Genomic DNA, 16,896 nt, shown 5'->3' on the forward strand with positions numbered 1-16,896 from the left:
TTATGCTTATGTTTCTGTATTGACGATGACATCCCAAATGTTTAAAAACGAATTAAAAATACTTTTCTTCGGAAATTCTTTGATAACGTATTTATCATGTTTTACTGGGAACAAATTCCGCAACATTTTTATTAAAAGAGGTACTCTGATTTTTATAAAGCATAAACAAAATCAGTCTTTTCTGGCCGTGAAAATGGGGATGTCACATCGATGCTCGATAAAGTTGATGACTTTATGACTATGGGAACCTATAGGAGTCCAGATCTGAAACCATGTCCTTGTGACAAGCTCAAACCCGAGTGTGACTCCATTATGCCCCAAAAATGGCCATAAACACTCCCAAAAGAAGATCTAAGTATTAAGAATTCAAGGTATTAACTTTATACCTTAGTTTTATTGCCAGTACATAGGAGGTGATGGATCTACAACCTTCTTCTTGATCCAAGCTTCTCAATCCTCAAGTCTCCTTCCAAAACTCCCCAAAAGTCACCTTTTAAGCTCTCAAACACACCCAATTGGGGTACCAAACTTGATCTATCATTTTCTCTGGTTGAAATGACGATGAGGGAGGCTACAATGGATTATAAGTTCTTTAAATATGGTGCAAACCTTGAAAATTAGGGTTTTCACACTCAGATCCTACACGTCGAGTTAGGGTCCTCCAACTCGCCGAGTTGATTCTAAAATTCATGTGGCCATCTCAATCTCTACTCGATGAGTTGTGGCCTCCAAATCGTCGATTTTCCCTGTCAAAATGAATATAAACCATTAAATTTATACCTGGGAGTTGGGATGGTACAGCTGCTGAAGAACTCAAAATAATGTTAGTTAACTACTTCATTAATACAATCACATGCAACACATCTTAGATAATCCTTCGAGTAAAAGTCTCAACCCTGCAATGGTTGGACTCAAACAAGAGTTGTACAATAGGGTCAAATCAATCACTCTAATATTATTTAACCTTCATAGCGTGTGACTTATCTTATTCACTTAATAGTAAACTAACATCACTAAAGGTCCTACAAAGCACAAAGCAAGCAGCATTCGTGCAGTAACACTCCAGGCCATGAAACAAACAAAGGGGATCCTAAATAACTTGCTACTACCATGCTAGGAACTTCTACTTTTACTGTCGGTTTCCTAATGTATGCAAATTATACACAATACATGATCAAATAGTTTATCGAATAAAAGATTCTACCTTAGGACCACACTAAAACTATCTGAAACACTGAACTGCCTGCAATACTGAACTGCCTGAAACACTGAACTACCTGAAACATTGGACTGGCTGAAGCACTGAACTGGCTAAAACACTGAACTGGATGAAACACTGAACTGACTAAAACACTGAACTGGCTGAAGCATTGAACTGGCTGAAACACTGAACTGGCTATATGGCTACTTCCCACAACATCTCAAGACCTTCCTGGTCTCCAATCATTCATCGGTTATCTGCAACACTGAGTTCCAACTCAACTGTGGAGCCTAAGGACTCCTTACTTAGTCGCTCCCACAACTTCTGAAAGAAATGTTTCTCTGGAACTAGTTTCCACTAGTTATCCTGACACCGTGACTCTAACAACCTTCCGATCCAACCGGGTCCATACGTCGAATCCTGACATCATCAAATCCAATGCTAAAAATGGTGGCTCCCAGACTAACGGTAGCCCTTAACATACACGACCCAAGCGGTCCACTACTTCCCTGATCTCATAACTGAGGTGATGATCTACTGACAAATCGCCGACTTAACCATAACTAAACCATTTGGGAAATCCGAAATATAACTCGTGGATTCCCATATCCTCACTGCTGCACCCGAACTAGTGGGTACTACTGCTTCCCCCGCGTCCAACAATGCGCTCATGCTGCCTACCAACCTGATAAAGGCCACGGATACACCCGCGGACTTACAACTCTCTAATACTATCTGGTTGCTAGTGAATGCTACGGCTACCCCCGCAGACTTACAACACTCTACTACTATCTGACTACTAGTGAATGCTACGGCTACCCCCGCAGACTTACAACACTCTACTACTATCTTACTGCTAGTGAATTCTATGGCTACCCCCACAGAATTACAACACTCTACTACTATCTGACTGCTAGTGAATGCTACGACTACCCCCGCAGACTTACAACACTCTACTACTATCTGACTGCTAGTGAATGCTATGGCTACCCCCGCAGACTTACAACACTCTACTACTATTCCAAGGAAATCCTAACTATCCCTAGTCCTGCTAGTGATTCCTCATCCTGATTTCTCAAAAACCAGCCCTCAGTCATCGAATGCTGCATCAACCTCGACATCTTATATCCTTGATACACTTAGCGGTCCGTCGAGGAATTCTTCGGCTTGGTTCCCAAACCAACCGTCTACTAATCTGGATACATGAAACTATCGTTGGGAAGTTTCCAAAACCCCCAACTCCTGAATCCACACAACCCTGCATGCCGTCTCTGCCACTGACTACTAACACGAAAGCATCTCTTGCTAACCGTTCTAAAGTTCCTCATTCCGACTCACTAGAGTCCTACAGGCGGTCCTCCAACCCTGAATTCCCAACCAGCTACTAACCATCTCGATCACATGAACTCATTATTGGGAAGTTCCTCAAACTCCCAACTCTGAACTTCACAATCCATCAATCGTTGCACTACTATCTTTTCTTCTCAGAGGCCGTGTACTCATTCTGGAACTGCGTGCTCTTACCCTTGTATACTCGGAGGGTTCTCCCCCACTTGGATCCGGCTAACTCCTTACTGCTCACTGGTCGAAAGGATTCCCTAACCTTCCTTCCATTAAAAGGGCGATCTGTTGTCCGCCTACGTTTACCTCTGTCGGTGCTCCAACTAACTTTTACCAGATCCGAACCATTCTTTCTATCTAACTGAGCACCCTTCAATCCTTAACTATATTTGCTTTAGGGACAGCATCCTGAGAACCTGCGTTTGGGGTGCACATCCCCAACCCACTTCCTTACTGTCCGTTGGCTACCTCACTAGAAGCTCTAAATTGTCACTACTAAGGATTTAACTAATCAATCCCGAATGATACCTTTCGAAAGTAGTGAGGCATTACTGATTCTTACACATACATGCTACAGTCACCGCATCTGAAGTAACCTGATCTAGAGGGGACGACCTCCAATTTACCATTCTAATTCCAAGGTATGCAGATGACATAAAACTCAGTCACAAGCAGGTAATATAATACCCCAACACTTATGCTTATTGATAACAATGCAGCAACATAACAATAATATCATTAATAATAATTGACAGGAAGGTAAAAGATACGTACCCCCATCATTCAGAGTCCCACTAAGCACAAAGCAATCATCATTTGGATAAAGGAAACATACTCATGCAAACTATTCTCAAGAAACTATACTAGCATACAATGTTAAACTCATACTATCAGGTATAACCTAAACAGGCTATCCTACTACTGTCTACTCAATATTAGCATACAATTCTCATAAGGCTGAAACACATAAGAAGGCACATAAGGCATCCTCCTAGATCCTTAGTCCTATACTAGCATGCTATTCTATTGAAACTGAAACTGAGACTGAAACTGGAACTAAAACTGAAACTGAAACTAATAATCATAACTTGTATGGGTAATTCGGGAGTACTTACTTGAGCTCGGCTGATTTCATGCACCACACCCTTTTTATCTTTTCAAGTTATTTCTTTTCTAAACATTCTTTTCGCTTTTTCTAAAACTCTTTTCTTTTCTCAAACTCCTTTTTACCAAAAATTCCTTTCGAAAATGTTTTTCTTTTGAAAACCTTTTACCGTTTCCTTAGTTTGAGTCCAGACACACTTTCAAGTATGTCTGAATCCCTCAAACCAAGGCTCTGATACCAACTTGTAACGACCCAAAAATCACGACAAAAAATTTCTTTTAAAACATTACTAAAACCATATTTATAAAACCGTATCATAAGTCATAACATAATTTTCGAGTATTAATTCAAAACATAATCTCATTATCAGAGTAAAACATTCTCAGGCTAACTGACTATGGTGTGTGCACTGCAACCTCTCCGAGCTCCTCTTTTGAAAACTGAGTACCTGAAACCAAAACTGAAAACCGTAAGCACGAAGCTTAGTGAGCTCCCCCAAACTACCACATACCATACAATAACATATAAAGCACATACTGGGCCTTGCCCACTGCATCGGACCGAGGTCCGGACTAACTGGGGCCTTGCCACCTGCATCGGACCGAAGTTCGGAAACTGACTGGGACCTTGTCCCCTGCATCGGACCGAAGTCCGGACTAACTGGGGCCTTTCCCCCTGCATCGGATCGAAGTCCGGAAACTGACTGGGACCTTGTCCCCTGCATCGGACCGAAGTCGAGACTAACTGGGGCCTTGCCCCTGCATCGGACCGAAGTCCATAATTAACTAAACATAACATAACATAAACATATCAACTAGCATGAACACATATACTGCATACTACATCGGGACGTAGCCTGGAACACATAACACATAAATCTTATCTGAGCCACGAAGGCATCAAACATACTAACTACTGCATCGGACCGAAGTGCAAAAACTACTGCTAGCTAAACGGGCCGACATTGTGGCCTTAGACCCGTTCCTACTGGAAGGAAACTCACCTAAACTACTAAGCTCTGCTGATACCCTCAGGCTGCTAACCGACAACCTTCTGAGTCGCTGCTCCTGTAGCTCTCTGAACTACCAATATCAAAATGATACTTAGTATGACATCCCTTCAAAATTCAACTAAGTCAACTCTGGTCAAAGTCAAAGTCCTGGTCACAGTCAACCTTCCAGGTTGACCCTACTTGCCGAGTCAACCTACTGACTCGCCGAGTTCATAAGCTCTGAAATCCCTTTCATTCGCGACTCGACTCGGCGAGTCAGACCATGACACGCCAAGTCTACTGATTCTCGAGTCCTGACCTGTCCACTCACTGGGTCCCCACTCAACTCACTGATTCGAGTCTTAACTCGAAGGGTTTGGGGTTTCGCGACTTGACTCGCCGAGTCCAAGAACAGACTCACCGAGTCCAAGGCAATCTTCAATAGACTCGCCGAGTTGTTCTTCCAACTCGTCGAGTTGCTGCCTAACTTCATCCAACTCGTCGAGTACACCCATGTGACTCTCCGAGTCTCTTCAGTTCTTAATCCATAAAGTGGCTTTTCGAGCCATGCAGGGGCTCAAATCCATAAATCCATTCCTCTAGAGCCTAACCCCCACGTAAAGAGGCAAACTTTACGTGTAACCAAGGAGTTATAGGCTTAGAACACTCTAGGGATAGGGTTTGTAACAAAGGGGATTCACCAACAACTTATTGGCCTAAACTTTATGACTTTCTGGGTTATTACCAACCTAGATCTGAGGTAGCAACCTCAGATCTACTCCAAACTCGAAATAGATCTCATCCATACTCAAAATGCCCAAAACTCAAACATAAGATAGGTCTAAATGCACATAAGCCCAAACAACAGACTATTACCTCAAATGAAAGCTCCAACTGAAGTAAATCCCGGATCTACACCACTCCTTTGCAGCAAAGCCCTTGATCTTCAAGCCCCTCTCCAAGATTCTCTCCTCCAAGGCTCTATTCTCTCAAATAATGAAGGCTCACTCAAATATAGGGTTTCTGGAACTCAAAAGAGGAGCAAAGAGGTTGAGGGTGGGTTATAATGTGCTTTATATAGGGCACAACCTCGGGATTAGGGTTTTTCTCGCCCAGACCAGACTCGCCGAGTCCACTCGCTGACTCGCCGAGTTGGTCACTTACTCAATGACCCAGATCCCGCTCCGACTCGTCGAGTTCCTCCCTGGACTCGACGAGTTGACTCTTGATTTAGAGATTAACCTTTCTTTTCTTGGTCTTCCTGATTCTGGGTGTTACAACTCTCCCCCACTTAAACTAGACTTCGTCCTCGAAGTCCACCATAGCCAACTATTTCACAACCCACTTACTGCTTACCACTAGCTATGCACTGGAAACTTTTCGCTATTTAGTATTGAGTACCCATCAATCAACTAGTCGAATTGTACCATAGTCTGCTTTCCATTACTGCCACTGACTGAAAATTTATGTTGTCCCTTATCCGCCTTCCGGATGAATCGAGACCACCCTGGTCCCTACTGATGTCTCCATATCTGGGTTACCGGAATCCTACCGGTTACTACACCCCATCGCAATCTCCTAGTCGCTTTCAGCGACTTCTGAAGACACCTCGACTATCTATAACTGTTCTACCCATTCTGCCACTCATACTGAATCGATGCTACTAGAAGCAGCCTGCTTATCTCTCATCTGACTACTTAACTTCCAATAACTTGAGCCTTCCATCCAGAAAGAAAGGCTACTTGCTTAATTATCCTTGCAGATCACTTATACTTGGTAGAAGACTCAACTGATCCTGCTGAGAGGGACTTGTCATTTCAAATCGACCAACTATACCGTCAACACTTGCATTGCAACACAAATACTAATACTGGCCGTCACACTAAAACTATCTGAAACACTGAACTGCCTGCAATACTGAACTACCTGAAACACTGAACTACCTGAAACATTGGACTGGCTGAAGCACTGAACTGGCTAAAACACTGAACTGGATGAAACACTGAACTGACTAAAACACTGAACTGGCTGAAGCATTGAACTGGCTGAAACACTGAACTGGCTATATGGCTACTTCCCACAACATCTCAAGACCTTCCTGGTCTCCAATCATTCATCGGTTATCTGCAACACTGAGTTCCAACTCAACTGTGGAGCCTAAGGACTCCTTACTTAGTCGCTCCCACAACTTCTAAAAGAAATGTTTCTCTGGAACTAGTTTCCACTAGTTATCCTGACACCGTGACTCTAACAACCTTCCGATCCAACCGGGTCCATACGTCGAATCCTGACATCATCAAATCCAATGCTAAAAATGGTGGCTCCCAGACTAACGGTAGCCCTTAACATACACGACCCAAGCGGTCCACTACTTCCCTGATCTCATAACTGAGGTGATGATCTACTGACAAATCGCCGACTTAACCATAACTAAACCATTTGGGAAATCCGAAATATAACTCGTGGATTCCCATATCCTCACTGCTGCACCCGAACTAGTGGGTACTACTGCTTCCCCCGCGTCCAACAATGCGCTCATGCTGCCTACCAACCTGATAAAGGCCACGGATACACCCGCGGACTTACAACTCTCTAATACTATCTGGTTGCTAGTGAATGCTACGGCTACCCCCGCAGACTTACAACACTCTACTACTATCTGACTACTAGTGAATGCTACGGCTACCCCCGCAGACTTACAACACTCTACTACTATCTTACTGCTAGTGAATTCTATGGCTACCCCCACAGAATTACAACACTCTACTACTATCTGACTGCTAGTGAATGCTACGACTACCCCCGCAGACTTACAACACTCTACTACTATCTGACTGCTAGTGAATGCTACGACTACCCCCGCAGACTTACAACACTCTACTACTATTCCAAGGAAATCCTGACTATCCCTAGTCCTGCTAGTGATTCCTCATCCTGATTTCTCAAAAACCAGCCCTCAGTCATCGAATGCTGCATCAACCTCGACATCTTATATCCTTGATACACTTAGCGGTCCGTCGAGGAATTCTTCGGCTTGGTTCCCAAACCAACCGTCTACTAATCTGGATACATGAAACTATCGTTGGGAAGTTTCCAAAACCCCCAACTCCTGAATCCACACAACCCTGCATGCCGTCTCTGCCACTGACTACTAACACGAAAGCATCTCTTGCTAACCGTTCTAAAGTTCCTCATTCCGACTCACTAGAGTCCTACAGGCGGTCCTCCAACCCTGAATTCCCAACCAGCTACTAACCATCTCGATCACATGAACTCATTATTGGGAAGTTCCTCAAACTCCCAACTCTGAACTTCACAATCCATCAATCGTTGCACTACTATCTTTTCTTCTCAGAGGACGTGTACTCATTCTGGAACTGCGTGCTCTTACCCTTGTATACTCGGAGGGTTCTCCCCCACTTGGATCCGGCTAACTCCTTACTGCTCACTGGTCGAAAGGATTCCCTAACCTTCCTTCCATTAAAAGGGCGATCTGTTGTCCGCCTACGTTTACCTCTGTCGGTGCTCCAACTAACTTTTACCAGATCCGAACCATTCTTTCTATCTAACTGAGCACCCTTCAATCCTTAACTATATTTGCTTTAGGGACAGCATCCTGAGAACCTGCGTTTGGGGTGCACATCCCCAACCCACTTCCTTACTGTCCGTTGGCTACCTCACTAGAAGCTCTAAATTGTCACTACTAAGGATTTAACTAATCAATCCCGAATGATACCTTTCGAAAGTAGTGAGGCATTACTGATTCTTACACATACATGCTACAGTCACCGCATCTGAAGTAACCTGATCTAGAGGGGACGACCTCCAATTTACCATTCTAATTCCAAGGTATGCAGATGACATAAAACTCAGTCACAAGCAGGTAATATAATACCCCAACACTTATGCTTATTGATAACAATGCAGCAACATAACAATAATATCATTAATAATAATTGACAGGAAGGTAAAAGATACGTACCCCCATCATTCAGAGTCCCACTAAGCACAAAGCAATCATCATTTGGATAAAGGAAACATACTCATGCAAACTATTCTCAAGAAACTATACTAGCATACAATGTTAAACTCATACTATCAGGTATAACCTAAACAGGCTATCCTACTACTGTCTACTCAATATTAGCATACAATTCTCATAAGGCTGAAACACATAAGAAGGCACATAAGGCATCCTCCTAGATCCTTAGTCCTATACTAGCATGCTATTCTATTGAAACTGAAACTGAGACTGAAACTGGAACTAAAACTGAAACTGAAACTAATAATCATAACTTGTATGGGTAATTCGGGAGTACTTACTTGAGCTCGGCTGATTTCATGCACCACACCCTTTTTCTCTTTTCAAGTTATTTCTTTTCTAAACATTCTTTTCGCTTTTTCTAAAACTCTTTTCTTTTCTCAAACTCCTTTTTACCAAAAATTCCTTTCGAAAATGTTTTTCTTTTGAAAACCTTTTACCGTTTCCTTAGTTTGAGTCCAGACACACTTTCAAGTATGTCTGAATCCCTCAAACCAAGGCTCTGATACCAACTTGTAACGACCCAAAAATCACGACAAAAAATTTCTTTTAAAACATTACTAAAACCATATTTATAAAACCGTATCATAAGTCATAACATAATTTTCGAGTATTAATTCAAAACATAATCTCATTATCAGAGTAAAACATTCTCAGGCTAACTGACTATGGTGTGTGCACTGCAACCTCTCCGAGCTCCTCTTTTGAAAACTGAGTACCTGAAACCAAAACTGAAAACCGTAAGCACGAAGCTTAGTGAGCTCCCCCAAACTACCACATACCATACAATAACATATAAAGCACATACTGGGCCTTGCCCACTGCATCGGACCGAGGTCCGGACTAACTGGGGCCTTGCCACCTGCATCGGACCGAAGTTCGGAAACTGACTGGGACCTTGTCCCCTGCATCGGACCGAAGTCCGGACTAACTGGGGCCTTTCCCCCTGCATCGGATCGAAGTCCGGAAACTGACTGGGACCTTGTCCCCTGCATCGGACCGAAGTCGAGACTAACTGGGGCCTTGCCCCTACATCGGACCGAAGTCCATAATTAACTAAACATAACATAACATAAACATATCAACTAGCATGAACACATATACTGCATACTACATCGGGACGTAGCCTGGAACACATAACACATAAATCTTATCTGAGCCACGAAGGCATCAAACATACTAACTACTGCATCGGACCGAAGTGCAAAAACTACTGCTAGCTAAACGGGCCGACATTGTGGCCTTAGACCCGTTCCTACTGGAAGGAAACTCACCTAAACTACTAAGCTCTGCTGATACCCTCAGGCTGCTAACCGACAACCTTCTGAGTCGCTGCTCCTGTAGCTCTCTGAACTACCAATATCAAAATGATACTTAGTATGACATCCCTTCAAAATTCAACTAAGTCAACTCTGGTCAAAGTCAAAGTCCTGGTCACAGTCAACCTTCCAGGTTGACCCTACTTGCCGAGTCAACCTACTGACTCGCCGAGTTCATAAGCTCTGAAATCCCTTTCATTCGCGACTCGACTCGGCGAGTCAGACCATGACACGCCAAGTCTACTGATTCTCGAGTCCTGACCTGTCCACTCACTGGGTCCCCACTCAACTCACTGATTCGAGTCTTAACTCGAAGGGTTTGGGGTTTCGCGACTTGACTCGCCGAGTCCAAGAACAGACTCACCGAGTCCAAGGCAATCTTCAATAGACTCGCCGAGTTGTTCTTCCAACTCGTCGAGTTGCTGCCTAACTTCATCCAACTCGTCGAGTACACCCATGTGACTCTCCGAGTCTCTTCAGTTCTTAATCCATAAAGTGGCTTTTCGAGCCATGCAGGGGCTCAAATCCATAAATCCATTCCTCTAGAGCCTAAGCCCCACGTAAAGAGGCAAACTTTACGTGTAACCAAGGAGTTATAGGCTTAGAACACTCTAGGGATAGGGTTTGTAACAAAGGGGATTCACCAACAACTTATTGGCCTAAACTTTATGACTTTCTGGGTTATTACCAACCTAGATCTGAGGTAGAAACCTCAGATCTACTCCAAACTCGAAATAGATCTCATCCATACTCAAAATGCCCAAAACTCAAACATAAGATAAGTCTAAATGCACATAAGCCCAAACAACAAACTATTACCTCAAATGAAAGCTCCAACTGAAGTAAATCCCGAATCTACACCACTCCTTTGCAGCAAAGCCCTTGATCTTCAAGCCCCTTTCCAAGATTCTCTCCTCCAAGGCTCTATTCTCTCAAATAATGAAGGCTCACTCAAATCTAGGGTTTCTGGAACTCAAAAGGGGAGCAAAGAGGATGGGGGTGGGTTATAATGTGCTTTATATAGGGCACAACCTCTGGGATTAGGGTTTTTCTCGCCCAGACCAGACTCGTCGAGTCCACTCGCTGACTCGCCGAGTTGGTCACTTACTCAATGACCCGGATCCCGCTCCGACTCGTCGAGTTCCTCCCTGGACTCGACGAGTTGACTCTTGATTTAGAGTTTAACCTTTCTTTTCTTGGTCTTCCTGATTCTGGGTGTTACATACCATAATATAAAAATAATAATTAAAATTTATATGGATATTATGGAAACTTGAAATAATCATATATATATATATATATATATATATATATATATATATATATATATATATATATATATATATATATATATATATATATATATATATCGATATTAGATTTATTTTATACATTTTTTGTTAGAAAAAAAACATAATTATCACAATCCAACGAATGAGAAGACAAACGGACAAACTTAACGTAGATATAGATGTAAATGTTATAATTTATAAAGATATAAAAATAATAATTATAATTTATAAGGATATTATGGAAACTTGAAATGATCTCTCACTCTCTCACACACACACACACACACACACACACACACATATATATATATATATATATATATATATATATATATATATATATATATATATATATATATATATTGGATTTTAGATAAGTTTTTTAATATTAAATTTTTTATTAGAAAAAAAAAACATAGTTATCACAATAGAACGAGTGATAAAACAAATGAATAAACTTAATTTAAATATGAGTTTAGGTCATTTTTTGTCACTTAACTTTTGGTTTTGTGCTTATTTAGTCACTTTACTCTTTTCAAGTTTTAAAATGTCATCTAACTTTTGGTTTTATGCTCATTTAATTATCTAACTTTTGGTTTGGTCACTTTACTTTTAGATTTGTGTTTATTTAGTCACCTAAGTTTTAAAATTGTGCTTATTTAGTACTGAACTGTTAAAATAAAACTAGAAAAATGAGTACAATTTAAAAAGTTATATGACTAAATGAACATAATTTTAAAAGTTAGATGACCAATGAGCACAAATTCAAAATTTAAATGATCAAACCAAAAGTTAGATGACAAGCACAAAGCCAAAAATTTAGTGACATTCTAAAACTTAAAATGAATTAAATGACCAAATAAACACAATCAAAGTTAACCTAAATCATTTATATATAGATTTAAATGTTATAATTTATAAAGATATAAAAATAATAATTAAAATTTATAAGCAATCTCTCCTCGGAAAAAAACATAAAGCACCTAAGATAACAAGATAAGAGATATGATTAATAATAGGGGAAGAGATTACAGCGTAAAGTAAAAATAGAGAAGTGAGAGGAATACACCTCCTTACAGCCTAAGATAAGTAGATAAGAGACAGCATTAATGCAGGAAAAAAGAGATTTATTGGAGTTCTCGTCGTTGGTCCCACATAAACCTACGTGGATAAAGGAGATCGCAGATTTAGATGGACCTCTGCTATCAACCACTAATTCTCTCCCACCATTTTCAGCCACAAAATCTCACACCACACAAACCATCAAATAAACAACTCTTCTTACTCTCTCTCTCTCTCTCTCTTCACCCCACAAACAAACACACAAGAATCAACAGTCCACAATCCTGCAATTTCCCACCCACAACCCCAAAAACCCAAAACCACAGCCGCCTTGATTCAAAGAAACCCTTTTGTTTCCTGATCTGATTCGTTAATTTTATCTTCTTCTTCATTCGACTCTTATTCAGGTGAGTTGTGTTAAAATTTTCATGATATACTGGTTTATGTTCTTCGTTATCTCTATCTTTCTACTTGACCTCCATAAACCCTTTTGATTCATCGGTTTCAATCTCTTGTTTTCAGCTTGATTGTATCTGGTTTCTAATTTCAGCATCTTTTCGTATCGATTTCGCAAGTTTTTCGTGATTTGACTTCGAAAACCCTTTTGATTTATCGGTTCGAATCACTTGTTTTGATCTGTTTCTTAATCCCCTCTTGGTGTTCCTCATAATCTTTATCTCTTAAATCAAAAACACTTTTGATTTACCAGCTTCGATCGCTTTTTTTTTTTCTTTTTTCTTTTTGAGTTCTTATCCATTTTTTATTCGATTCCATTCATGTGGGTTGTGTTCAATTTCGCAATTTACTGCTTTGTTTTTCTTTCCTTATTTGATCGACAGCTGCTCTCTTATGCCCAATTTGGTTGCTTTAATCTTAATTAACTAATTCTTTTCTCCTTTTTGAGCCTATAAACTAATGATTTTAGTTTGACTTTAGTGTTAATAAGTTTTATCCAAACGAGCTTTTAAGATCTGTTCAAATCAAGCTTTTTGAAGCTGGGTTTTTGAAGAACATGAATTAATTCTCTAATACGATTCTGATCTTATAGATCTTGATGGATTTTTCTTTTCGGTTTTTGGATTTATGACAGATACTATGGAGTGGTATTTTGGTAACGAAGTCGAAGATCTTGTTGTTCCAAAAGACTATGAACAACAAGAGATGATATCATCTGATGAAAATTGGTCACAATGGGGAATGAACGCTTTTGGAGGTTCATCTTTTCCCAAAAAGAACATAAACATGACACGTGAAGAACTCACCTTCAATGGCGGAAAAAACTTTTACACTTCAATTGACATGGCGGATTCAGATAACGAAAGACAGAAATCCAACACTTCAAGCATGAGCCAAGGACTCTACAACAATGGTGGTTCGCTTTTGTGGAATGATCAAGCAGATTTTCAACAATTTGAAGAGGAAGAAGCCAGAATCAATCACATGGATGACATTTTCTTGTACATTTTCAACTTTTCGCATCAAGATTCTTGATTTAAATGTCTCTTATCATTATTTTTTTAAATGGTTTAAATGAAATAAATTGAAGCATACTTTCATTGACATGTTTATTTCAGCATCCTTCTTTCATTTATTCCTATTACAACATCATATACTTTGAAAAAAAATATATAATCTTCTAATAAGAGAAAATCTTGAAATTCCAATGTTGCAATAGAAAAAAAAAATGGAAATGGAATACATTTAATTTATTTCAATAGAAGTTATGTTTGGATTCTCATGGTATACTTTCTTGTATCTTTTGCAGTAGTTCACTACTTGAAGAAGATCCGACTAAAGATTCAACCGAAGAACATGAAAACATGATTCTTGACAACAATGTTAACATGTTTGAGGACAATATGGTAAATTCACACGTTGGAAACCATGGGCAAAGCATTGGAAGCTCGAAATATCTCAAAACACATGCTTTCTCTCCATCAACCGATTGGGGTAATAGAGAAGTGTCAACTACCTGTCAAATGCCAAAGGTATATAATTAACTCTTCTTTTTATTTAATTTTTATGTAATTATTGATATACAATTGCTGATGTTTGTTTTTAACTTTTTATAGCAGTATACAACTGATGAGAACTTAACGGAAGAATCAGTATTGAAAGATCTCGAAAGGGTGACTTCACAGGTGAGAGACTAATATGGGCACAATTGCAATTTCAAATTTCTTTCAAACTTTTGAAGAAAAGTAATAACATATTTTTTTTTATTGTATTTAATTCAACAGTTCAATGATAAAACTCGAATTTGCTTTCGAGATGCTTTCTATCGCTTAGCAGAAAGCTCTAAACAATCACTTAACTCGTGCCAAGATGGAGAACTCATGCTGACTTCTAATGACGACACATTGAGGTACGTGTAACGTGTGAAATTACGTTTTTGTCCTCTTAAGTTTTAACATTTTTGCGATGTTGCCATTGTGATTAATAATTGGGTTTTCATTGGTTTTGGATCTTCGGTGGTTTTGATAAAAAAATTAAGCTCCTTTTTTCGTGAAGAAAAACAAAAAGAGACCAAACTCTTTTATTTTTATTGTTTTGATATTAAGAAATTGTAGTTTAGAAAATCCGCTTAATTACATCGTTATAATTTCCTTTTCTTTTTCTTTTATAAGACCACGTACTATGAAAAATCCACCAAATTTGTCATATTACGACATTGTATCTTGAAAAACCTACTTGATTTTAGCAATAAATGTTACTTTGTATATTGATAACATTGCTAAAATTGGATTTTTAATTTTTTATATACTATAATGTTATAATATCTTATAAAAAACAAACAAAAAAAAAAAGAGAATCAATGATGATCCTAATAGTCGCATCTTCTTATGGCACTCAGGGTCGTAGAACCAGAAGCTTCCGAATCAAAAACAAACGTCATCGATAGAGCTGTAGCCAATCTCATGTTCAATAAATTCGATTTTGAAGAAACCGATGATCAACAACACATAGACTTATGTTGTCAAAATCAAACGGATTATGATGATGATGCGGAAGTTCCAATTCAGGGTGGGCCCGACCCATCATCAACCGCTTACTAATTATTACTAACTTCTAAAAAGGTTGTTCCTTTTTGTGATTTGGTATCCTCTTTGTAAAAAGCCCTAGCAAGATACACAATAGTGGTAGTAAGGGTGTGAACACTTTGAGCCCGTTTCTTATGTGGCATCGGGTCTAACCAAACCCTACTTTTTGGTGCATTCGGGTTGGGCTTAAAGTGGTTGATGGTGTATGTATATATGAGGGGGGGTGAGGTTGCGATTTTGAGTGGTGTTTGTTTGGATCATTTTTGTCGTGTAAACAAGTTGGCTATGTAATATTATTTGCTTGCGGAAGATTTGTAGATTCGGTTTTAGATATTGAAAAGTATGAAAAGTTGTTTTTCAATGCTTAAAGTTGGTAGATCTTTGCTTGTTTGAAGCCCATTGATAGGAACATAAGAGTTCCACCCTCAAAGTGTTATTATCGAAAAAAGGCTCTCACAAAAGAAAATAATAACATCTCACAGTTTATGTAAATTGATTTTCAATCTAGAAGCCAAGAAAAACATCTCACAATTTACATCATATATCTTGCATTTTACCATTCACAAACAATAACAACATTATCGACATAAAAGAAATGTGTCATCTCAAATCGTTATCACCAATCTTAACTTCCCAAAAAGCATTTCTCAATGTTGCTTTCATAATAGACACAAAGACGTTACATGGAAAGGATAAAAAATAACATGGAAAGTGGGTCACCTTGTCGTAGCCCACGCTCAATTCTATCGTTAACCAAAATAGAATCCATATTATAAGTCGTTGTAACACCTTGATTTTTGGCTCAGAATAATTTATGTTATTTTAGTAAAAATAAAAATAAAAACAAAATTAATTAATTAATTGTAACATAAAATAAGATAAATAGATGAAATAAATAAATGAAATAGGTTTATAATGTAGAAGGATATTTTGGTCAAAACGGAAAAGGTTGGTAAATCTAGAGTACCAAATTAAATTGATATACAGTATGTGTTAATATGATTCTTTGAAGTTATTATGATCATTAGAATTGGTTTCCGCGAACTTTTTAAAAGAGCTAGAAAGCATTTGAAATAGTCTTGAAAGTAAAAAGTTTTGATCCACAATCATGTGAACTCTTTTTAAAAGAGTAAACTAAAGTTTGGAAAATAAATGACTTGAAAAAATAAACTCTTTACAAGAGTAGATATCGGTTGTATGTGATTATGAAAGTCAAATGTATGATATGAGTTTACGATAAATGTTTTAAATTATTTTAATATTTTTATATGATAAATTGTTTATATTATGCAAGTTATTAATGTTTTCTAGATAGAACATGACATATGTATGTGATTGAGTCTTCAAACAAAAAACGGTGATCATGCATACATTAAATGTGAATGCATAATATAAAGTAATGTATGTTCGAAGAACAAGATAAGGGATGCATCTACTCGGACCATATACCTTCCCGATGTAGATGTCAAGGGATACCTTAATGTGTAGATTTGTTCTTCCTA

General features: G+C 38.9%; 1 protein-coding gene across 2 annotated transcripts; it reads left to right on the top strand.

Moving 5' to 3' along the window:
* Positions 1-12,541: 12,541 nt before the first annotated feature.
* Positions 12,542-15,755, top strand: LOC111881888 (protein LNK3). 2 transcript variants are annotated; one of them, XM_023878284.3, is made up of 6 exons: positions 12,542-12,760; positions 13,444-13,810; positions 14,119-14,341; positions 14,429-14,494; positions 14,594-14,718; positions 15,208-15,755. In XM_023878284.3, exons 2-6 carry the CDS (start codon positions 13,449-13,451, stop codon positions 15,407-15,409), a joined length of 978 nt encoding a protein of 325 aa, XP_023734052.1. In that variant the 5' UTR covers positions 12,542-12,760; positions 13,444-13,448; the 3' UTR covers positions 15,410-15,755. The 2 variants fall into 2 exon arrangements, with proteins under 2 accessions (XP_023734052.1, XP_023734045.1); XM_023878277.2 differs by having other exon boundaries at positions 12,544-12,760; positions 14,426-14,494.
* Positions 15,756-16,896: the final 1,141 nt, after the last annotated feature.

Source organism: Lactuca sativa, chromosome 1 (assembly GCF_002870075.4).
Source record: "Lactuca sativa cultivar Salinas chromosome 1, Lsat_Salinas_v11, whole genome shotgun sequence".
Taxonomy (NCBI): Eukaryota; Viridiplantae; Streptophyta; class Magnoliopsida; order Asterales; family Asteraceae; genus Lactuca; species Lactuca sativa.

Bases quoted from the DNA above. Each gene is read 5' to 3' on its own strand.
- LOC111881888 (XM_023878277.2), top strand. From the start codon at position 13,449: ATGGAGTGGTATTTTGGTAACGAAGTCGAAGATCTTGTTGTTCCAAAA. The intron at 14,342-14,425 runs GTATATAATTAA...AACTTTTTATAG, and splicing joins CTACCTGTCAAATGCCAAAG to CAGTATACAACTGATGAGAA. The intron at 14,495-14,593 runs GTGAGAGACTAA...TTAATTCAACAG, and splicing joins TCGAAAGGGTGACTTCACAG to TTCAATGATAAAACTCGAAT.